The sequence below is a fragment of the Atractosteus spatula genome, chromosome 12, assembly GCF_055471065.1.
Source record: "Atractosteus spatula isolate fAtrSpa1 chromosome 12, fAtrSpa1.hap1, whole genome shotgun sequence".
NCBI lineage: Eukaryota > Metazoa > Chordata > Actinopteri > Semionotiformes > Lepisosteidae > Atractosteus > Atractosteus spatula.
The window spans coordinates 27,648,552-27,674,105 of NC_142717.1; the positions used below are offsets into that span (position 1 = coordinate 27,648,552).

The following is a 25,554-nucleotide window of genomic DNA, read 5'->3' on the forward strand; positions in this document are numbered from 1 at the left end:
TTGTTTCAGTTGTAATGCGCATACACTCTCATTCAGTTTGTATGCGTTTACAGTTGCAAGCAAGAGGGAATTTGAGGTAATATATTCATCTAAATTGCTGTCATTTTGGTGATTTCCCCCTTTAAATAAAACTGTCCTTTATCTGTGAGTGTGACATTGACTTCCTGGACAAATGGTTTTCTTTCTGAAACCATAGGTTTGCTCTGAATTACAGCTGATTAGGCTAACTACTGTAACTTCTTTACTTTAAGAAAAAAAACTGAGCACTTGAGTAAGATGCTAATGGACCTCAGTTTAGGATTCTTTATGCAGTGTCTGGTCAGGACATGTGGCTTATAATTGATGTGTCCATTACTTGAATTCTCTTGTAATTATAGTCAATAAGTCTTGTAAATGTGTTAAAGCTCACTAAAAGCACAAGAAATCCGAAAGAGAGTAAGGCTAATAATTTAAGATAATCAATGTAGGCCTTTCAGCACTTAATTTCCCTTGTGTGCTGATAGCTGATCATTCTTAATCCATTAAGATTTATTTTGTCGTTTATAATGCAAAATAGGTTTGCACTGGTCACTTGTACCATTTCAGAATGTCCAGCAGGTTAAGAGCTGAATGTATCCCATTACTCTTCCTTGACTATATGTATTAATTGCTTTTAAAATCAACTTAATGCAGAAACGAGAAGTGAGGTAGCCATCAATAACCGTCTGTTTGGTTCTCAAGACCCGTGCTAAAATTTACACCCACTGCCTTTCTTAGCTCAACTTTTTTTAAAATTTGACTTCATACCAGTCTTGTCTGAGTGGACTGGATGAATAAGATGAGTTACTTTCATAGACAGGTGAAAGATTTCGGCTTTAGTATTTGTGTCCTTTTTAGACATTTTCCCCAGGCTGTTCCATGCACTCGTCTCCACAGAGGTTTGAAGTCAAACCCTTCTGAGGTCTTTAACATTTTACTTTCTTTACTTTCTTGGCAATAGCCTGCTAAAGACAGACTATTTTGTCCCTCTCCGCAGTGTCAAAACAGTTGTAGGTTCAAAGTTCTGCTTTAGCATTTCTCTAGTTTTATGTGGTTGATTTCTTATTAAGCATTTCCTACTTAGTGTTATAGTGTGAATCATTCCTGTCAAATAGCACACACACCAAGAATAGCTATAGTTTTCTATAAAATAAGCCAGAGAGTAAAACGTTATAACAGCTGTACATTATTGGAAAAAACTATAATTTTCATAGTGTATGATACTGGCTGTTTCTGATGTTGTTTTGCAATCGCAGCTAGAATATTGTTCCGCAGAGAAAGCGGTCTTCAGTTGCAACTACAGTTTGTGACACACAACCTGTTATTGAACTGAAGTGTATGTAATTACATACACTGCAGTATGTAAAACAAAAAGATTTCTTTCTGTTTATTTTATATAATAATTTTTACAAATTTGTTTTCTGGGTTAATTCATTTGTGAAGGGTCACATTGATCTCTAACCTTAGTGGATTGTTGTAGAAACAAGAGAAATCCGTATCTTGAAAACCTGCTGTGCAAACCCTGCACTTTTTTCTTCTCACCACTCTGGGCTTGGCTCTGCTCTTGCTGTATTTTCATTAGGGAGATTTCACTGTCATCCTAGTTAATGGTTAAAGTATACTTTCCTTCTAAGCTTTTTCTAGACTTTGTCTTGTATCATTGAGCAGAGCCCACAATAGTTCAGATTTACCTTCCCAAAAGTGGGACCAGTGTTAAAGTATAAATGTTGCCAATGCTTATCTTTATTTAAGTAATTCTTAGGTTGTGATATGGTGGTGAATCACAAACATGTCACATTATTTCCTTTTCACTTCTCGCCACTGTCGGCTCTTCTGTTCCTTAAACTGTGATGAAACTGTACTTAAGGATTTTTTAAAATCATAGTACAGTCCATACTACTTTACAGGGAAATATATTAAGAATGCTGTGAAGGAGAAATGAGAATAAATAGGATAAAAGATCAGAAAACATACGGGAAATTCTAGAAAATGTCTAAGCATTTCTGGGTCTAATTTCAAATGTGAAGAATTCATACGACCAAATTAGATGACAGTACTAATTTAACATGACACTGCATTACCGTTTATTCAGTTTTACGGAACTCATTTAAGTGGAATGGAGTTTCTTAATTTGATAAGATGTGAAGGCTGTTAGATGTAATGTCTTTCTTTTTTGGCATTTTAAACATGTGGAAGTGACGGGATCCAGCCATTCCTGCTGTACTTGATAGCCTACCCTTCTCCACCTTGCAAAAAGAATGGACAAATTAAGAGATTTGGTTTCAGTGCTGCTCAACTGTGAAATACGTGTCCATTTCTGGGCCTTGGTCACAGTGGGTAACAGTCTTTGTTAGTGCATTAAAATCCACTGTGTCGTTCTTTAGCTTTCTGCAAGTGAACCATACTTGAACACATTAGTAATCCACATGTTCTAAAGCAGATCAGATCACACTTTTTGGGGAAATGTAACTATTATAAAATAGCATCCTGAGTTTAGGGAGTAATTCCATACCTATGGAACATGTCAGTATTTTTATTTTGTGCTGTGATGTAGTGATGCCACACCTTGTTATGCTGCTAAGCTGAGACAAGCACCCACTTTTTGGGGTCCTTGGAGCTAATGACTCCACAAGAGCACAACACAAATTGATAAATGGCTGCTATTGCCAATTGCTTCTTCTTGTAGACATCTGAAGTTTACTGATTTATTAATGACAATAATTGGGAATAAACCTCCCTACACCTAAGCAGAGTGATTAGCGTTATGATGATGGAGCTGCTCCTGAACTCCCAGAATTGATTTTGGTATTCCGCCTGACCTTTTAAAGCTGATTGCGAAGCAGAGTGGTGTGGGGATTGCAGGCCGTGAATATAGTGCTGATCTTCAGGATGATCGTGCTGGTTCTGGACAGGCAGGAGACTCAGGCAAGACTGCAGGGTCTTGCACTGGAGACCAACGATGCTTCAGTGTCTTGTTTTATTGTTTTTCATGGTCATTTTTTAATTAATCTGACAAAGTAGATCAAACTAACAAACTACTGCACTATAGCTCTAGTCCTTAATTCAAAAACATGTAATAATATCACACCTATGAAGCGCACATAACTACAAAAAATATGAACAAATAATAATCACAGGTATTTTTCCATTTATATTAAGTATATATGACAAACACTTAAAATTGTATTCTTATAAGTATGTTGTGCTTGAAAAGGATTATTTGATCAATTTGCATGACCACAGGAACAACGCTTGCATAAGGGCTTATTTGTTTTTTAGATAACATTGAGTTTTTAACATAAAATAGAACGTTCTTAAGTTCTCTTTGGTGTGATTTGTATTAATTAATTTCTGTGTTTTCTGTTCAGGATCAAAGCCTTTCAAGTGCAAACTCTGCAAATTTGCCACGGCCCAGCTGGGTGACGCTCGGAATCATGTCAAAAGGCACCTTGGGATGAGGGAATACAAGTGTCATGTCTGTGGGTAAGTATGGTGACATTCTGTTCATTGTGAATGGAAAAAATGTAATTAAAACAGGGTATGAGGTGTTAAAAAGTCTGAATTTTACATTCCACCAGCACTGAAATTATACTCGCGGAGCTTCTTTCCCATTGTTATGGTAAATTTTTTAAATACAGTTATGACATTTCTTCTCCCACTCCTAAGCCTTGTGCTGAAAATGAACAATTTTGCAGGCTCCAGGGTCAATCTGAACCTGCAATCTGTAAATTGACTAAATTACAGGATGTTCGTTCATGTTGCCAAGGAGAACTATAGATTTCATAAATGGGCGTGGAAAAAAAATCTATAATTTAGCCTTTACCCAAGAAATATTTAATAAACTGTTTACACTTCTGTTTTTCTTAAGGTTAGCTGAAGCGCATTTGTGTGCCTCAGTTCTTATTTGGTGTGATGATAACAACTAAGGCAAATAAATCCGTGTTTTAGAGAGAAAGCAGAAGGCTGTTCTTTCTCCTTCCGTTCTCTGTGTGCGTTGTGGCCGTGTCTGAAATGCTGTCAGTCTGCTTTGTTTTAACTCGGAACAGTTCAGGGCTGGTTTCCGGTGAGATGTGAAGGTTTTTAGGTTGCAGCCGCACCTTCTGGGTTCAGAAGTGTGAATTCTGCCAGCAGTGATTAAAATAACATATTGTTCCTTTTTACCATGTGGCCTTTTCACCGCCTAGCACACACATCCAGACGATAATGTGTCCTATTTGAGTGAGAATATTGTTTTGCTTTATTCTGATTATTTCTGTAGCCATCTTGGGAACTAGAGTAACAAGAGTTTTACTGCACATACTTGCATGTTACAACACCTGCAACACCTGGTATTTGATGTTATTCATTACATACAGCTTTTCTGTTAATACGCTAAATAATTAATACATGGTTTTTAATGATCATGCAGCCATTAAAAACTCATCGCATAGTTATTTTGAGTGTCCTTTGTTTTGGGTCATAGGGTAAGTCTTGGTCTGCAACACAAAAACAACAATTAATTAACAGGAGCGGCAGTATTTTACAGACCAGAGGATAAAATCGACAGTTTACATGAACTCTCAGTTACTGTATTTCTGATCTCCATCTTGTCACAGAGAACCGTGGTAATATGCATGTGAACGGGGAGACATTGTAGTGAAAAAGTAGTATCTGAACCAGAATGCTTATCTTCTTTCTCTTGGACACATCTTTGCTGGTCCCTACAAGAAATCTTATTAGAAAATGTTTTGTTTCTCGTTGCATAATGCCCGGAGAGCCAGCGGACCCCACTGATTCTGTAATTGGACATATTGCCAATATGCGTGTCTTCGGGTGGAGATCACTACTAAAAGATGTCTTCTGAATCCTCAATTTATGGATTAAATTAAAAGAAATACGGGGAAATTTTGTGATTTTAAAAATCAGCTTCCTGCCGTTCATATAGCCAGTAGCCAGTAGCCAATGGCTTCTTCTTGTACTGCTTTTCTTGGCTCTGTTCCTACATAGTCTGTTACTTACCAAGTAAAGTGCTTGTGTGGTTTGCTCTGGTGGATTTTGTTATTTTCATATTATTTATTTAAAACAATGCATCATAATCAAAACTGAGAGATGTGCTGATTGGAGATTGTACAGAGCTGTGTTTATTTTAAAGAAACTAACCCGTGTGGTGCAATTATAGATTAATTCCTGAAGCTATTCCAGAGTATAGCAGACCTCCTCTACACCCAGATTTTACAAATTATTTTGTCTCTTTAGTTTAAAAGATTCACTGGACATGAATTTTTGTGGAGATTTTAAATTTGCTGTCTACCCCCTTGCCTTCCCTGCTATGGCCAAACCGCATCTCACTTAATTATCGTTGACTTCTGCTTCTAAGTGAACACATCAGGATGCTGCTCAATTAACATATCCCTGTGTTTTCATTAAGACATTGATTTTGTACTCTTATTTTCAACCACCTTAGGAGTGCTGGCTATGTTTTGACATTTAACAATGATTTAGACCCAAAAAGCTTTTCATTTCTCCTTGCCGCCAAACATGTGTGGCAGGAAGACTGCTGTTGTACTTAAAAATCGTGTTATCATGTGGTTTGTGCTTTACAACACACATAGAAGTGAAGAGCATGCAGACCCAGGTGTGAGACGGGGAGGACACGCTGTGGTGTAATTGTGACACATGGTCTGCATGCTGATCCGAGCAATGCCTTGATGAGAATCCCGAAGCTGGCAGGAACTAATACTTTAAACAGGAACAACTAGGCAGTGAAAATCACATCCTGCTAAAGTGCTAAGTTGCCAACACACTTTAAAATACCTGTTTGAATGTATTGTAGGTGTGTTTGTAATATCTTGTACTTTGCTTTAAGCATTCATTTTAAAATTAAAACGTATTTGTTGGGTTTTTAATACCTCTCAGTGTATATATACACCTTATATTTGGTCTAGTACCCCTAAAGAAAAACAAAACAGAAATGAAAAATTGACGATGTGCAGCATAATCCTACTGCAATGACTTTGGTAGTCAAGACGACATAGTCAACAGCAAAACGGAAGCTCTTTTTCCCATCCAAGGTATTTGTGCAGAGAGCAGAAACATTTTTGTTTTAAGCACTTATGCTGTTCTGTTTCATAGGAAGAATGGACATTATTTCTAAATATTGGTTTGCTTAAACATGTCAGACCTCTCCCGTTGGAATGGAATGCTCTGTTTTTTTCTGAATGTGACCTGCATTCTGGGAGGATCACTACCACCTCATCTTAACAGGGGACAGCTCTGCATCTTTCTGGGTGCTCTTGTGTCTGGTGTAGATGTGGGATGGAATTTAGCACCAGTGCCAATGGTCCCACCTTTACACCAGTAAAGCCTATCTGTGACTGACAACGAATGTAAGCAGTTCACTCTCAAATCCTTCCTTTCTTTTCTTCATTATTTTGTTTTCCACATCTACTGGAGGTTCCCAGCCCTGGTCCTGGAGGACCCTTGTGTCCTTCTGGTTTTTGCTCCAGACAAAATCTTAATCACAGGCTAATTGATGTCACTTTTCTACTTGGGACAGATATTTAAATGGCCTTTCAGCTCAAAGGAAGTCAAATGGGATTTGCCACTGGTATCATTCCTGTGGATCTGTGGCACCCTCATTCGATATCCTGCCTGAAATGTAACCAACCATACCTCTGCAGTAGGAAAACAAGGAGTGTACCATTATGGGGGTGTCTGATTTAGTTTCTTTCTCTCATAAATTCATCACCTATTAATAGACGTTTAATCAGAAATAAGGGTGTTAAAGATGAGGAGAGTCTGCTTCAAATTTTGTTTCCTCAGGTTTTTCACCCATCCATCCATTTTCTAAATGCTTAATCCAGTACAGGGTCATGGGGGAGCTGGAGCCTATCCTGGCAAGCAACGGACGCTGAATGGGACAGCCATTGCAGGGCACACACAGAAACAGAGACGCACACACTGATACCAGGACCAGTCTTTCCAGACGCCAAATAACCTACCAGCGTGTCTTTTAACTGTGGGAGAAAACCAGAGCACCTGGGGAAAACCCATGCAAACACAGGGAGAACATACAAGCTCCATGCAGATAGCACCCTAGGTCTGGAATTGAACCCAGGGCCCAGATACTGTGAGGCACCAATGCTAACCACCATGCCACCCCTCTGATGTGCAACCATTTTCAATTACACAGGAATGCTGATACAACCTTCTTTAATTTAAAAAAGGAAAAACGATTGTTTTTGTCAGATGACTTGGTGACAGTTCTTATGAGTTGTCTCTTTTGTCCATCTCTTAGTGCTGTGTGTGTGTTTTCCTCCAGTTTGCGAACCATACACGGTGCACTTTAGCTTTATTTGTGTAAAATGTTGTATATTGCTGCAAGTTATTTTTTTTGTTTTCACCATCTTTTATTTTTTCGGTTTCTGTGTGCAGCTGTGAAGTTGATTTCAGTGGTGTCTCATTTGTTTGTGTACGGCTATGCATGTTATACATGCACTACAGACTTCACAGGAAGCGAAAGTCTTTGTAGTTCATTAGCCCAAAGCAGCCATCACTTAACTCATCCCACATTGTTTGCCCTCCCTCTGTGTGGTAATATTTTCTAATCCTCAAACAGAATCTAGTTAAAACTCCAGTAAAACTATTTTTATTTTCCGTAATAGTTGTTGCAGATGAGAAGGGATCCCTATGTAGATGATTATAATGTCACTCTCTGATCTTTGCAGCCTGAATAATTGTAAATCATTGCTTCATAATGTGTCAAAGAATGTCTGTAGTAGGCAATTAAATGGCACAATATAATAGACCAAATTATTGCCTGTCAGGTTTTCAACAACACAGTTAGTATTTGAGTTACACTTAATCATTACATGTATTAGTAAGTACATTGGAATCCCGCTCCAGGCTGAGCGTGAAATACATTGCATTATTTAAACCTCTAATGGTAGGAGCCATTTATTTGTAGGGAAGACTACAACACGCAGAGCTTCACAAAGCACAGAACACTTAAGAGCCCAATTTATCCAAATCAAAGTCTTAAAGCAAATAAACGAAAGTGCCAAAAATGAGCAATTTTCATAAGATAGAAAATATTTAGAAATGCAAAGTGTTGGATAATTTCAGACAGCAGGGATTAATATTAAATATTTACTTTTAACCAGCAAGGAACTGTGAGGCTTTTTGCATAATTCATTCAGGGTTCCTAATTTTGGTAAATATTTAAATGAGTTAGCATTTTGATTAAACAAAATGATTCTCTGGTTCTAATGATTTCCTTCTAATCATGATATCTGTGGAAATAATTTCCTTTTTGCTGGAATACTATGTTTATGTCACAAGGGAGGTTTTAAAAAGTTCCCTTGCACTGGAGGTATTAAGAAGTAATGAAGGACAGTCTTCTGATGGATGTGGTGTCAGCTTTTATTTTACAAAAATGGACGTGCATCTATCTTTATAGCTATAGAGATATACACACATTTTTTTCCTGTATTTCTGGGGACTTCCCATTGACTAGCGTTCTGTTTTTATTTAAGATTCCAAAATCTGCTCAAATGAAACTCTACACAGAGTGTAAGTGTACCCAAACATTTTTTAGATTTAAAAGAAGACGCTGTTTGGGTTATATAGGAAGTCATTTCCTATGTGCAGTAATCCTCCCATTGTCCAGTTGTCAGGAGTTACTGTCTTAGCGAGGGGAATTTCTCACATTTTAATTGCAAATCAATCAGATCTGAAGCACAAGCCTCAGTGAACGCCTTTTATTTTGCCCCGTGTCTTGTAGGTCTTTGAAGGGTTTTCCCTTTCTATTCAATGTTTGAGCTGCAGTGCTGTGTATATGTCATTGCTCTGCTTTGTCCATTTATTCTTATTGCTACTGATATTGATATTTTAGTGTCATAATTCCAGTACATGTATGAACAAATATTAGGCTAACATCAGATAAAAACAGGGTCTATTTCAGGAAGAAGGCATGTATTATGGTCATGTTTGCATTCCTAGTCTGTTTGGAATGAAGAGGCTATAATGATGCATCTGTAAGGTTTGTTTCAACAGGAAAGAGGAGCAAACCAATAGACAAATAACATCATAATTAGTACATAAGTGAAGACTTGCAGAAACATGATGAGTATGAGTAAACATGATGAGTTTGAAGAACTAGTTAGTCTGTGAACATTTGCAATAGCAACAGCCTTATCCTTCTTGTTTTCCCATGTTTCTCTGAAGGCTGAGATTTTCTCAGAAGCTTCTACGTGAGAGTCGTCTAAGAGAGTAGCTTCTAAGAGTAGTCTAAATGAAAGGAGAAAATCAGCATATGTTGGAAGCAGCTTTTTTTAGTGCTTTGAGTAAGAAGCAGCTTTGAATTATTGTTTTGGTGAAAATGGATGAAGTTATTACAGTGCCGCTTATTTTCAGCCATGTTGTTGAAGCCGTTACCCTCATTCAGGAAACGGCTAGATGAGATCCTTGAAAAAATGAGCCAATACCCAAAAAATGCCACATGGGCTAGATGGTCCAAATGGCCTCCTCTAGTTTTTAATCTTTCTTATGTTCATTTATTTATGTATTTTCTGGGCTAATATCACCATCAAAACGCATAGATAAGCAAAATGTCCTGAATTCCTCAAGAAACACAGTCAACAACTGTGTTGAGCAATTCTTGTTTCTTATTACTGTGTAACTTTGTGTATGTCTGTGGAAGAGTTCACCCATCTGAAACTCGACAATACATCCAAATCACATTAAACATTAAACGTTCCTTCTTCAAATAGCAAGTGCTGATACGTAGGTATCACATTCCAAATGCCAGTGTCAAATCTAATATCTGGTTGGAAAACCATTAAAGCAGTTTGCGGCACTCTGCTCAAATGATTTGCTGAAGGAATTCCCCCTCTGCCACTCATATCATGGAAATTTCCGGTTTGTTTATTTGTTTTTTCCAAAGAGATTAGCACATGTGCGAAACTGATCAAAAATTGCTTATTCTTAGCTTATGCAAGACAGCAACACATGGCATGCTGTCATTATGGATTTTTGTCATTTTAGGAAAACTAGCAATCTGTTGCAGTTAATCTGTACCTTAACACATGTATTGTATTATGGGTATAATTGTCTCTCATTATCAGTGGAGGTTCTGCAGTGAGCCACTAGCTGATTTGCTGATTACTTTAATCATTCCTCTTATCAGTTTCATTGAGTGGCGTGATTGACATCTTAATCATTTGCAAGCGAATATTGGGATTGGTATTTTTGGTTTATTCTTGAATTTCCTTAGACCTTATTAAGAGCTCAGACAGAGCCCAGCCAAATTAAAATGAGCGCCATGCTTCTGCCAACAGCAACAGCCCTTGGCATAAATAGCCACCTTCTATCCTGTGGCTGGGTGTGTTCTCTGCGCTTTTTATGTCAAGTTGTCAGAGATTCAGTAAGACATAATACATTTCTATTGTAAATGATATAAAAGTAATAAAGGGTAATAAACACCCAAGCATTAAAGGTTTTTTTTGGTGGGAAGATGTGTGAAAGTTGTGTAAAATGCTGAAAAGAATAAACTGTTTGTCCGGAAATGGTTTTAGCAGCTTGCTGATTTGTGAATTAAGGGCAAAATATAACTAAAATGATATGAGAAACTGTACAGGTAGTGCATAGAAGATTGCAGCTCTTTACTGAAAGGAATTGATTAACAAAGTCACTAACAAAAGTTAATAACAGCTCAGAAAGGACATTATGGCTCAGGCTTGCCTGATAACTGGTAACCTGTGTGAATTTGGCCTGATCATTTTTATTGTGAGGTCTACACCTCATAAACCCACAGAAATAAACAGCCCAAACTTGTTTACTGTTAGTGGCAAGATCTAGTGCAATAAGATCTGAGAATCTTGTGTGGCTTATACTGTTAAATTGGTTTTACATTCAGCAAAACAATCAAGAAAAGTAAATATATACTGTGTGCATTCAAATATGTATATCTCTTCAGGGATTCTTTCCCTTGAGTCTTTTTCTCAGTTAGACTGACAATTTTAAATATCAGCAAATGTCTGTACAGAAAACTACTGTATATATAGTTTTCTTTTTGCAGCACAAAATGAACTCTCTCAGCTATCACCTCTGCTCTGAAATTGTATGAATGCTGGAAGTTTCATCTTTAGCTGCTTGGAGGTGTGCAAGCCCCTCTTTTTCAGAGAAGTACAGTAAGTTATGCTCCCTGCAACTGTTGACTCAAAATATTACAACATTTTTGTGCATTGCCATGTGGAGTTTGTGTGCTCTATTTGAGAAACATGGCCCTGCTGTAAGTTTTGTGTGGGAACTGCCTTTACACAGTAAAGCATATATAGTTAACTGCAAATAGCTGTGCTGTTCTGAAATCTGGTCATGTCAAAGCTCTGAAGATCAGTGAAGCTAGCCCTGGTCTATAAGATAGTGCTGGTGGGCCAGTAGGTGGCATCTCCCTTCTGTACCAGACATCCCAAACCAATCTCATATGGTGATTTTTCAGATGCTCTCCCTGAAGACTATGCGTGGTCATTAAAGATGACTGGTCACTGTATGGAAGTATACTGTACATACAGTATAGTATACAGTAAGCATCTTTAGATCCTTACTCCTCTGTGTGATCTGCTGTGTAGTTGAACATATGGTGAAGAGTGCGCTGTTATCCCTCCAGGAACAGATGCACTATAGTGGGGGAGGAACTTCTACCTGTAAAGTTCTTTGGAACCCTTCTGATTGCACATCTCTGTAACAATGGAAGGTGTTATTGTTACTATGGACAAGAGCAAGCTATGTTTCAGAATGTCACTAAAAAGAGTGTGATTTTATTAGTTGTGTATGCACAATCCTTTTGGTGTTCTTTGTAGCATTGCAGTTTTTCTTATTGCTATTTTATGATGTTTTCCAAAGTGGGTTTTCTTTTTTCTTTTGTTTGCATGGCACATGTTAGTGGGTAGTGTAGCTGTAAGACATTATCTGTGTTAACTTGTCTTTTAATCTTTCCTTTATGAGGCAGTCTGCCTATGGATTTTATTTCAAGTGTCTGACTTTGCGGAACATGTATGTTAAAAATAGATCTGATGAAAAATGTAGACACATTGAGTGTTCAGAGTTATTAATAGACATGAAATTAGATGGAGGTTCACAGAACTAGAGGTCTGAAGGATTATTACCTTTTAAAGGGGAATGATTCTGACTTTTGCCCAGAGTGAGCTGATTGCAGATTTTATTGCAACTGCGTGTGAATTGTTGCATTGTTTTTGTTTTGCTTTTTTGCACAATTGCTTATTTGTTAAAATCAGCAGTTATACAGCCCATTAGACTGCACAAAGTGAGAAGTAATACTTAATAGGTTTAAAGCTTTTGTCGTATTCAACTGATGTGTTTAAATTAATGTTTGAAAAAATAGCAGCCTACAAATGATGTGTTTAATTTAATGTTTGAAGAAATAGCAGCCCACAGGATGGGAGCAAAGAGTAAGATGTATTTCGTTCTTCTCATTTATGTCCAATGAGGAAAATTTAAGGAAATAAATGAGGAAATGTAAGACATAGTGCATGAATACATATTTCTTATAGAAGTCTGATTATGACAGGCTAGGATTAATATGAGTGTCAAGTAACAAAAAAAATATTTATTACATTAACCTGTTATGTAAGATCATTGAGGGTGCTAATGCTTTTGTAACTGCAGCTGGATTTCTATTTCCTTTCTTTTGTGAAGACAAAATGTGATGTTAGAATGGACGTTTGTCATCACCGTGTAAGGGTGCTGTGATTCCTGTCCATAGGGTGATAAACATGGGTGTGAAGGAGGCTGCTCAACATCATAATGTCAGGTTTCCAGTTCCTTTGTGAAGAACAGGTACTGATGGGAGCAGAGGCAATTTTCAAATGCTCAGATTTGTTCTGGTCTCAGTGTTGAATCTGATCATTTTCTTCTCTTGTGGTGGGGCACGTTGAGGCAGGTTTCACAGTAGTTTTCTGGAGAGGCTTTATATAGGGAATTTCAATGCTGTTGATACATTGAAGAATAAACCCTTTGTGCATTGACACATTTGACCATACCCTACATGAGTAGCATTTCTGCCTCCTTTTCAAGCTTTGGCCTTGGGATGTCATGCCGTGACACTGAGTCCAATGGGTTTCTTTATTCCTGCATGAAAAGCTTTTAAAATATGAAATTGTTTAAAACCAAATTACCTTTTCTGTGTTGCCTCCTTCAGCCTTTGGATTATTTTACCTTTCTTTTAAAATTGCTCTTGTGTTTGTTTATTATGCAAAGTCATTGCAAAATAGCTCCCCGAAGCCGTTTTTTTTGTATGTGATAGCTCGTATGGACCCCTTTCTTTTACCAGGAAGCTATTAATTATTTACGCAAAAATCAAAATACAAAAATAGGCTACAGGATCTACTGCATTGCACCTACAGTAGCAAGCATGGTCACAAAATTGTAGCAAAACAATCTGGAGTTTGTGTCATGCTGTACAATTCCTGCACATCTTATTCTGTTTCAATGTGCACTTGTAGTTTACCATCAGAATGTGATACCCTGATATCCTCCAAGTCTTTGACAAGTATACTGGTAGTCTGCTATGCTCAACTTCCTAAGTAGAACTGGCTAGTAGCCCAGGCTGTGGTGATGTAGAGACTACACAGTGTAAATGTAGTGTCGAACTCAAAGCACTTATTGGCTCGGTGAATCTATCCCTGTGGTCTCACCTACCCAAATCGGAGCCTCTGGTGTGGTTAAAACAAACCTGATCGGAGTGAAAATGAGGCCCATCTGACTTTGTGTTTTTATGGTTTAGAACTGTTTTCCCCATAGGCTTATTAAAAGGCAGTATCCTCAACAATATGTATGTATATATTCTTATTTATCAGTGCCAGGCTGCCCCAGCATTAGGGCTCTGTCCATCTGAGTATGTAATGTGAATTTCCACGCTCTCAGCTCTGTTGCCTCACTCCTCTTAAAACTGCAGTTTTATGCCTTGGAGCTACACGTTAAAAATAAGTATTTTTTAAATATGATGTGGACAATTTAATGTAGCAGTCAATTTTTACAGTTCTTTAAATAGGAGAAAAGTGGACCTTTTGCTAATTTATGCTTCAGTGGCTCAGATGCTGATAACTCATGATGTGGGTTTGTCTTCCTGCATCCATTATAGACAATTGCTTGACACTCCAATAACTCACAGCACTTCATGGCAATTTCCATGTCCCCCAAGGACAGCGAGTAAAAGAGGGTCCACTTAAACTTACAAGCTGATAAAATAGTTGCTGTTAAAATGAAAGATTGTACATAAAAGAAGACTATTACCAAGTGTGCGACACCCAAGGGGCAGAGTTTCGGTCGGAAATGAGGGATTAATTATAATTTAACAATTTTGAGCAGATTTATATCTTTGCATTCCAGTGTTTAAATGTCATTCTTAGTTCCATTTAGAACCGTCCTGAGTGAAAGAAGTGAATGGTGTCGGTATGTCAGGCAGGATTCTCTCAGAGCATGTCAGTGAGTGAATAATTCGGCAGCTGCCTTCTGCCTGTGAAGAATATGTGAATGACAGTGGCCCTGAATTAGCAAGAAACAAATCATGTGACTACCTGAACTCCTAAGTCCACCTCCCTTGTGACTGGTGAAAAATGTCTTTAAATACCTAGACACTTTGGCTTTCTGTGACTCTTATACAGTTGTTACTTTAATTCAGTTGGTGTTTTCTAGAATAGCATGTAGTTATACTGTATGTAATATACAAGTATTATAGGATTCTTGGAAAATTGGAAATTCTCTCATTAAAGAAACTGAAAAGATGTGAGAACCTGTGGCTTTTGAGGGTTGATGGCATTGCTATAGAACTTCACAGGAAAAATAATAACAAAAAAAACCCCTAGCAGTCCTAGCAGTTTCATCATAAGGCTGCTAACGACAGAATCTGACCAACCCCAGCCTGACAATGGCGATGAAAGTAGCAGAAACACCAAAATGTGCTTATATATTGAAAAACAACTTAAAAACTATAGTGCAGTTCAGTATGATTCCCATAGTCAGCCTGAGGTTGGACCCTGCAGATTAAAATTAAGCTTGGTCAGACTCAAACCACTTATTAGCCTATCTAGGCAAGGAACAAGTAATAGGTTTATTCCATGCTGAAAAGAGAAGAAAGAAAACAACGTTTTGGCCGTGGGGCCTTCTTCAGGTGTGAAGTGAACTTCAGGTGTATCTAGGCAAGGTACTTGTAGGGGGTGCGGATTGAAGGATTGAGTAGTCCAAGCTGCTCAACTTCAGTTCCTCTCCAGGCTATTAACCAGCACTGACCATGATCGCTGTTCCCATCATCGTCATCATCAACCAGCAGCGCAATACTGATCTAGTGTCACCGAGTTTCAGTAAGCCTTCAGTATTGTCAAGGAGACCCACAACCAAAAATGGTGCATGGAAATCACAAGCAGCCTTCATTACCCCACTCTCACTCTCCTTCTCCTTGAGCAGGAATTGTATTTCTCGACAATTACCGCAAAGCATTTACAAATCAGTGCAGTGGGCTCATGCGCTTCAACCCATTTGTCTTCAGAGCACCGGGGAAACAAAAACAGCAGGCCTGTCAGAGCCGTGTCTGATTTGAATATCTTTCCCTTCCCGTAACCACCCAGCAATCTAAAGCTTCCAGGCACTTCATTAGTTACAAAGGACCTTTCACATGGGACACATATTGTAGGGAACCTAACAACTGTTGTCATAAATAATCAGCCAGCTCACTGATTGTAATTGCATGGTAACAGTACAGTACAGCGAGCGTAATGAAAAAGACCAGGTTTTTAATGTAATCAAACTTCTTAATGTATATCTTACTTTATTTTTATTTATTTGGCGCTGTCACAACTTGTTATTCTTTATACCCAATAAGATTATTCACTATTTCAAATAATAGTTCTCTTCTTCAACAGTTGTTGTATGTTTGTGCAGTACAGTTAGTCTGAATGAGAAGCTATAAAAACAGTAACTTCATGTTAACTTGTTGAACTTGAGACTTTATTTTGCTGTTTTAGAAAACTCAGGAAGTTCCAGTATTTCGTCTTTCATTCTGTGAGTTATTGAAAGGTGTTTCATATTTTGTTGATAAATGTATACTCAGAATTTTGCATCCAGCTCTGTGAACATAGTTTTGCATTCTGTCAAAAGAACTGTTCTCCTTACAAAGAACTGCTTTTTGTGATGAGATTCAGATTTGTGTTAAAAACCGATTATCTTTTTTCTTAATCAATGTTATTTGTATCACAGGGGTTTCTCTACTGTTGTTTGGCAGAAAGTCATATGTCCCAGTACAGGCGTGAGTGATCTCCATGATCTTAAACCGCAATTATATTATCAACATACAGTACCCGAGACTCACATCCTTGGATATTAAACCTAATATGAAAGTGATGATTTTATGAAATCATCTCTAGAGAAATGGTGCTCTAACAGTGAGTAAACATTCCTATTTTCATTTCAACACCTTTCCCAAGATCCCTGTAGTTTCTGTGCCAGTAGTGGAATGACAAGCCCTGGTCCAGTTGTAGCGCACTGTAAAAGAGAACCTATTCCCAGGTGTCCACCCCAGAATGAGACACTCATGAACGAGAAACAGCATATCATGTGCTCGTTTTAAAGGCAATGGGAATGTTTTGTCTTTCATTGTAAACTTTATTTCTCACAAGTATGGGTCAGAGTGGGTTTAAGTCCAACCCTGAGGCTGGACAATATTTGTCTATTTGTCTCTATTTGAGCTCTTTTCAGCTCTAGTTCTGCTTTCAAAAGGACCACTGTAATTTTAACCTCATTAAAACAGAATATCCATCACTCAGTGCTATGTTTGGATCTGAAAATGGGTGACAGGTTTGGCATTGGATTTTTCATCCAATTTTAGGGACATCTGTTCTTCAGAATTTATACACAAATAAAACTGATGTCAACAGCTTCCCTCACTAGCTACTGCAGATGAGCATCCAGGGGGACTGGTACAAAATTCAAGAACAAAAAAAGACTGGTTCAATCAGCATTGTTTGGAATGAGTATAAAGTAATGTTAGTGTTGCAGTAAGCACAATTACTCCCTAACAAGCCCTTTACATCTTCCTGAATTATTTTTGTCTTGATAGATTTGAGAGTGATAATTTTATGCAAGTTATGATTAAAAACCAGTTACTGTCATCCTCGAAGAACAAATTAAAAATACCCTGTTTGGAAAAATGACAGTTTTAAAAATAGATGAAATTACATGTTAGGGATGAAGAACGATGGAATTTATTGAGCTGAAATGTGTTGTGGGAGATTTAGGAATCTTACACTTAGGGGAAGAAGTTAATGACTGATTAACAACAGCAATTAAAAGATGAGGAAAAGGTATATAATTAAAATTGCAGTTCTTGCTTTGTCAAGTACGTGTGTCATCCATTGTGTACTTGTTAAAAGCTTAAGAAAAAGAAACCAGCATTTAATTTCAGACCCCATTTTGAAGAAGAGACTGATAATTTGCCTGTAGATGCAGCCATGAAGGCTGTAACTCATGTTTAAGTGAGGCTGTGTCATTAGAAGTTCACAGCCATGTATTTTGTGTTGACAGTCATCGACAGAGAATATTTGGCAGTCAGAAGTAATTTAACTTAATTAATGGGATGCATATTTGATGGAGGAATAAAATATTCAGGCTCAGCAAAGTGGAAAAAAGGAAAGATTTAGTGGGAGTAAAAGGTTGAAGAATGTAATTTGTGCATTCATTCTGCTGCTCAGAATTATGAATTGTCTTCTGGTGATATAAAGCTGAGCTGATCCTTAGATGGAAATGTGCTGTCCCTCAACAAAGGAAGCAATCAGGATGACAGCTCGTGATTTAATTGATGCCAGAGTGAACTCACTTTTAACAAATAGGGACATTACGGTATTTTGCAAACTTGTGTGGCGTACTTAGCGGTTGGAGTTTTAAATATTCATGGTGGTTTTAATGGTATAGTGATGCAGAGGCGGTGTTAACGTGTGGCCCAGCGAAAGCTGTCACTGCGTTCTTAATCTCTGCTGGCACATTTTAATTGACTTCCTGTAGGTATAGATTATTTCATGGGGAGTGTGCTTAGGAAATTTGATATCAGGAGAGAATGGCATCTGGTTTCAGCTTGCTGCTGCTCAAAACTCCAATGTGATGTCTCCTGTTTTTTTTTTTAATTTGTTCTAACAGTTACATCTCAAGCTTGAAGCTAGATGGACTTAAAGAAGCATTGATGCAGTTGGAAAAAAAAGGCGGACGACCTCTCGCTGTGTGCGATATAGTCCTACACTCAACCTTTCTGTATGGAAAATGAAAAGAGTTGTCAGTAATGTTGTTTGTCACCTGCAGTACACTGGTCACAATCTCTCCAGTGCGAAAGGTATTGATTAGAATGTGTTCAGACGGGTGTAATCCTCTGCTCTGAGCCAGGACGCGTGAGCATGGGCATGAGTATAGAAGGTCAGTACGGAAGAGGGAACAGCCAGGGCTATGCCTGGGGGGGGGTAGTGAATTTAAGACAGACCTTGTGGGAAATTAGTTCCCAGACACAAATCTGGAGTGTTATAGATCCCTGCCTTATAACCAGGAACAGGGAAATGGCCAAAGTCTGTGGAACTTCTGCTCTTATGGTATAAATATCAGTCATAACAACCTACTGTAACTGTCTGCATCAGGCCCTGCCATGAAGCATAAGATTAGGCTATACATGACCTGCCATGTTTCTGTTTTTGTGTTGGGTGTTGTGCTGCATGTAATTCTAATAATAATAATAATTGCTTACACTTACATAGCTCTTTTCTGGACACTCCACTCAAAGCGCTTTACAGGTAATGGGGACTCCCCTCCACCACCATCAATGTGCATCATCCAACTGGATGATGCGACGGAAGCCATAGTGCACCAGAACGCTCACCACACATCAGCTATCAGTGGAGAGGAGAGCAGAGTAATGAAGCCAATTCATAGATGGGGATAATTAGGAGGCCATGATTGGTAAGGGCCAATGGAAAATTTGGCAACGCCGGGGTTATACCCCTCCTCTTTTCGAGAAATGCCCTGGGATTTTTAATGACCACAGAGAGTCAGGACCTCAGTTTTACATCTCATCCGAAGGACGGCGCCTGTTTACAGTATAGTGTCCCCGTCGCTATACTGGGGCATTAGGACCCACATGGACCGCAGGGTGAGCGCCCCCTGCTGGCCCCACTAACACCTCTTCCAGCAACAACCTTAGTTTTTCCCAGTAGGGCTCCCATTCAGGTACTGAGCAGGCCCACACCTGCTCAGATGTAGTGGTTTGCCAGTTGTGAGTTGCAGGGTGATATGGCTGCTGGCATGTGTGTTATCTGTGTGATGTGAAAGTTACTTTTTTATTGTGGTAGGGCACTGAGCATTTTTTGCAACAGAATTAAGGAAACTCCATTCTTCATTAGGAATAAATTTAATTTGAGTGAACTAATGCTTACATTTGCACAGTAATAATTTAATATCAAAGCTACAGTAACCTATCTCTGAAAGATGTGTCAGTTACACACTGAATCATATTTGCACTCCAAAGTGTATAACCCATATTGTATTTATATTACAATGAACTTAATCAAAGATCAGATTTTTATTTGGAGACCGTATATGAGAATGTCACATTTATGGGAAAAACATAACTGACAGATATTATGCTGTTTTCCATGTGAAGAAACCGCGAAAAGCAGTTTACTGTATTTCTTTGCAGGTATACTAGAGTTCTGTTTTTCCTTTTTTCCTTAATGGTGTTGACAAATGACTTTAACTTGCATTAACAGTGCTTATTAGCAAACCCTGTCCAGGAAAGAAAATAAGTCCTGTATTTGAGGACGGAATTGCATATTTACTGTTGCAGTAACTTATTTTCGTTGACTCCTGGTTTGTCTCAATTAAATATGCAAGCCTAGAGTACATCTTGATAACTGTCAGTGTAGTGTCTGCACAGTAAAATGCTGTTTAGCATATACTTATCTAATATACATAGCAAATCAGGAGGACATGCTATCATCTTAAGGAGATAGTTCTAATTTGTTGCAACTGAGTAATTCTCACAGTGAGGGTCTTTTAAGTGCCAAACAGTCTTTTTTTTTTTTGAACGAAAACATTTGGTGAGTCTTTGTTGTATTATTAATAATAGAAAGTAATGGCCGTCACTTTGACTTTGGTCTCCAGTTCTCTACCATCTGTCTGACTACAGCTCCTATTACAGCTGCGTCATCTTTATATCACAGGAGAAAAGCAGGTTTTGATGAAGTAATGTGGAATTTGATGAACTCCTGTGGCTCTTGTTCAACTTCCTGTTGAGTACAGACTTTCCACCAAATTCTAAATAGCACACAGGCACAAATCTCTCACACAGACTCTACTTTCCCACACTGACACATATCTTTTAAATAATTTATATTTTAATATATTGTATTTTCCAGTTGTTCAACTGAAATGGAATCTAGGATATATATACACAGTACAGGAATTCCATGCTGAAAAGTAAAAGTAGAAACAAACACTCTCATCTGTCCTCACAACACCTTTTTCATAAGCTTGTTTTACTGACTTTGTAAGAGCATTTTCTTGGGTTTGCTCCTCATAAATATAGTAATTCCTGCACACGCTTGCACGCTTCTATTCAAACTCTCCTCCTCTTTTCATTTTTGGAATTAATGAAATGTATTCCTGCATTTCATTGTCTAGAGAGATTCAAATGAATAGTTGGCCTTCTCTTGCAATTCCCCAGACTCGCCACTGACCAGCCAAACTCATCTTAAGCAATTTATCTGGGAGCTGTTTTCCAGCCCACTGTGCCTGGACTTGTGTCCATTTTATACTTCTCATTTTTCTAAAGACTTTTAATACATACATAAGATACCTCTCCACCCAAGTGGTTCTCGAAAATTTCTACCTCAAAACTCTATGAACTGGCTTCATTACTCTGCTCTCCTCCCCACTGAGAGCTGGTGTGTGGCGAGCGTTCTGGTGCACTATGGCTGCCGTCACATCTTCCAGGTGGATGCTGCACATTGGTGGTGGTGGAGGGGAGTCTCCATTACCTGTAAAGTGCTTTGAGTGGAGTGTCCAGAAAAGTGCTATATAAGTGTAAGCAATTATTATTATTATTAAAACATTTTCAGCTCAGTCCAGCAACTAAACCAAAAAATTCTTGCGTTCTTGGTCTGCATATTACCTTAGTGGAAGAAATGTTAGTTTTGGGAGAAAGACCTAATTGAAGACCTTTTATTTGCTATATGTAAATCAATTCTGTGTGATGCTTCACAGATTTCTTATTGTAAGAATTATTATTTAATGTATGGTGATAACGGTAGCCATGTGGTGAAAAAAGGTTTTGAAGAGGAAATATAACCTGACCGTTAGCTGTGCCATGCAGAACTGTTGCCTAAAAACGTGGGACACACTTCTGTCTTTTGTAACTCCAGCAGCTCACTTTTCCTTGTTAGTGCGTGCTTTCCCCTGTAAGGAAACTGCAGTAGACTCTGTTGTCCGGAAATTCCCACTGAACAGTGACCCCGATCTGAGGCAGCAACGCGATGGGAGGGACGCTCCCCGTGCCCTTGAATGTGAGCGTGCACCGGCACACCTCAGGGGGGACGCACTCCCGGGGGTGGGCAGAAAGCCGGAGCTGCTCCCTGTGCCATACGGGGAGCGGTGTGCTTCAAGGCGGCCGGATTTCACAGCACCTGGGCCGCACGCCTAGGAGACCAGAGATGGATGGGGGAGAGGAGGGCTGCCTCTTGTGCCAGATCTGTGTCCGAGCTCTGTGGAACAGTATGTTTTGGATTTTATTTATTCATAGCCAGTCCCATCTCTAACATAAATTGTTGTAGATTTTTGAAAGGTAAATAACAAAGGTATCTTGGAAGGAGGAATCTGTGTACTTTACCATCATGTTTTTTTTTCTTTGGTACATTACGGAATAGATCATCTTTCTAGGTCTTATGTAGAACATAAATCAAATTAAAGCCTTCATATTTCAGCGTTAGTCATTTTAAAGTAGTTTGTCTTTTCATTTTTTGATATTTATCATGCATTAATTAATAAGTGAATTTATAACTGCACTTATTTTTTTATATTTTAAGTACACTTGTTGCTTGTGAAAATTGTGATTTAAAAACAATCTTTCATGTTGCACAGTTAGACTAAAGACTTTAGTCCTCAGTTTGCTGGGAGTCCCCACAGGGAAAATGAGACCTGAAGTCTTCAGCTGAAGTTATGTTGTAAAACCTGAAGGGTTATTATTTTTTTTAAACAACATGCTTATTAGAAACAGCAAGTCAGGCTATTCATTTTCATTTCATTATTTAATGTTTTCAGATGAGCATTTAATTGTTTCATTTTCTTTCACATTCTTAATTTGTAGGAGCCATGTTAGTGTGGTGGTTTCTCCTTCTAAGAAGTTTTGGGGTTGCCCTAGCCTTTACTAGAAATAAGCAGCTCTCTGATGACAGATGAGTAGAAAATTGCAAATTTGCAGATTTACTGTCTAAAGTACTTTTTGACTAACACTTCCAAATGAGAAGTAAAATTGATGCTGAAAAGAGATTAAACATATACAGTGTATACTGTAGCTTTCGTTCTGGTTGTTATGCTTGAGAACAGTACAGAAGTAGTGACGTTTTGGGATTCCAGTACGGAAAAGACATAAAAGAGGAAATAGGTTTCATTTAACAAGATCTGTTATTAGAAGGAATTTCTGAATGACCAGTGAAAAGTATCATTGGCTGCATAGACAATATTTGAACATGCCAAATTATTGTGTTGTACAGAGGCCATAGCAAGTTAGAAAGTTGAATGGAAGAGCTATCTCATTGCTTTTATTTCAATGTCAGGCTTAAGTTGTTTTTTTTTCCACATTAGGAGTCTTGAATTGTTTTGGAGTTATATGTTGTTGTGAGTTTTTTTCAGCAGTTCAATAAGCGTGACATTATTGTTTCTAAAACTGAAAATCCCTAAAATAAAACCTAGTAGCGTCTACTGAGCCTGACAGTCTGTTTGCGTGCCGACAATGCCTTAATTAACTGAATTCTTCACAGTTTGAGATTTGCGTTGTCCTTGCAAGGCTATATGTTTGAAAGCCTTCTATAGAAACCATATGGTCTTTAGAAAAACGTTTGCAGAGCAATTGCCAGCTCTGAGAGCTGAACGAAAGAGGAGTCCATGTGAAGCTGAAATAGTTGCCCCTCCGGCGCCAGCTCTTCTTGGAGTGTTCTGCTGTGATCAGTGCGTCCAGGCTTCTGAGGCTCATGGGTGAGATGTCACACATGGCTTGGGAAGTATGGGGTCATCTAGGGGAGTGCAGTGCCTGGAGGGGCAGATCCACACAGGAGTGCACACTTAGGGAAATAATGTCAGATCATAAAATCCAACCTGCATGTACAGAAATAAGTGCTGCATCCCTTTAGCTGAAGTTTATTCACAAATTTAGAAAGTGTCATAAATGCTAGTAGGTGGAAGCATCATTCATCCTAGGATGTTGCAGTGTGGATTTCTAGTGAATTAAGCAATGAAACCGGTTCCAGCCTACTGCTGGAGTGTGATGGCAGATGTAGTTCGATATAGTGGAGAGTAAATGTGGTGTGCGAATATGAGCGATTCTAGTAGTGGAAAATGTTGCAGAGATTTATTCAAATGTTGCTGTTCTCCCTTTACACGTTTCATTACTTCCAGGGTTCTTTTTCTGCTGTGAAGTGAAAGCTCACATCCTAATGGTTTGAGGATTCCTGTTCCCGTCAGGACCACAAGGGCCAGAGCCCTCTTGAAGCGTCTTTAGAGCTCCCTCAGATTGTATCAGGAGGCCCGCTCTGAAGTGGGAAGGGGAAATGACAGGGGCTTGTTTAAGGGTCAGAAGAGCAGCGCCTTGGCATGGAGCACTGGGCAAATCTCCCCCTTCGGACACGGAGACGCGTCCGCCTGCTCTGCTGATGGAGAGGGGACGTGGCTTCTTTTAATGTGGTCGAGTGGGCATGAGGGAAGAGCGTTATCGTTTAAGAAGGGGTCTGCTCAGCTCAGTGGCCACTCCTTGAATTTTAACCCTTGCTAAATGGAAGCCAAGAGTTTTTTTTGTGATCTCTGCTTATCCAATTATGACAAATATGTACAAACAAAACCAACACTCGGAGTAAATGGTGAGTTAAGAGCGTAGAGTCAAAACGCATGGGAGACCTGGTTCCATCAAGTGTGTAGCAGCTAACTCTGCACTTCTTCTTGAAAGCTTGTACTAATTCTCTGCGGTCTTTAAGAAATGATAGTTGTTGATACAGTGTGTGTTCCATGGACGTGGTCTTACTTTTCTTGTCTCCCATTACATTTTGCCTTCATTCAGATTGTTTTTTCAATTACATGAGCTCACCCTTCTGCAACATAATACTGTAGAAATGGTCATACGGAACCCATGGATTTAATGTAGAATTTTAGTTTCCAGAGTGTTTAATTGCAAAACCATATAGTGTTGTAACAGAATTTGCACAACAGGCTTTCAGAAGGATCTCCTGTGATTAAGGTAATACATTGTAAAGGAAGGGAACTAAGTTGAAATGTGATAAAGAAGAACAAATTTTAAATGTTGTTTTATATATTTCATTTTTACCAAACCAGATGTGTCTCCTCTCACTTGTATAGTTTTGTTCCTACTGTCAGTAAAAACTTGCAGCACTGACCTACACATTGCTGAACTGCTTAGAGCACTCACTTGTACAATCAAGTTTCTGTTTTAAAGAATTAATTAAAATATTTATTTTTCTTCCAATTGTAAAGTTATATGAAGACGAATGAATGTATCTATGCTGAGTGTTTTCTCTATAAATGCCATAAATTAAGGGGATAAATGACTGTAATTGATTTTTTTTCAGTTTAACAGTAATTAGATGGAAATGCATAAAAAATAGCCATTAGTGTGTTAAAGATATTTTGACACTGAGTAAGAAAAATGTTTCAATGGAAGTTACCCTGCTAATCAAAAAAACCGAAAATGCCTTAATTATTAACCACTTGTGAGTTCTCCAGCAGCTCTGACTTCAGTTTTGTGAAAGGGAAGGTGTTGATATTCATGTATTTCCAGAGCTGTGCTGTTTTTTCTTCCTCATTTACAGCCCTAGAGACTCTTGGTGAAATAATTGGCCACAGCTTCTTCCTCGTTTTAATTGTAAGTCATTATTTACATTTGCTTTCAGCTTGAGCCTTTTAAGATAAAGAAACACATGCAAATATCTTTTAAGATTCAGGTTAATTGAAGTTTTCCCTTCTTTCCTGGAAAGAGCATTACTGAAATTTAGGAAGGAGGGTAGGATAAAACGAAAGGTGTTAAAATATGCAATTATTTTCTAATTACCCAAGGCTTTTTTGCACTAACTGTTCATGGCACAAATCCACCAGTAGATGGCGCCAGTTCACTATGTAATTACAACGGAAATGTAATGTGGAGCTGTAGGGAAGGCGCACTGCTGAGTACTGTAGAAAAACACATTGGAAAACAGTGGCAGTACAGTATTTTTCTTGCATGTGGATATTACCTTA

General features: G+C 38.4%; 1 protein-coding gene across 2 annotated transcripts in view; it reads left to right on the forward strand.

The window, feature by feature from the left end:
- Positions 1 to 25,554, forward strand: part of LOC148822851 (zinc finger protein 407-like) — a 228,811-nt gene that overhangs the window by 15,345 nt on the left and 187,912 nt on the right. For both annotated transcript variants that reach the window (XM_088929564.1, XM_088929565.1), the window contains exon 3: positions 3,387 to 3,501. In XM_088929564.1, coding sequence (XP_088785690.1) covers positions 3,387 to 3,501 — 115 coding nt within the window. The remainder of the gene's footprint in view (positions 1 to 3,386; positions 3,502 to 25,554) is intronic.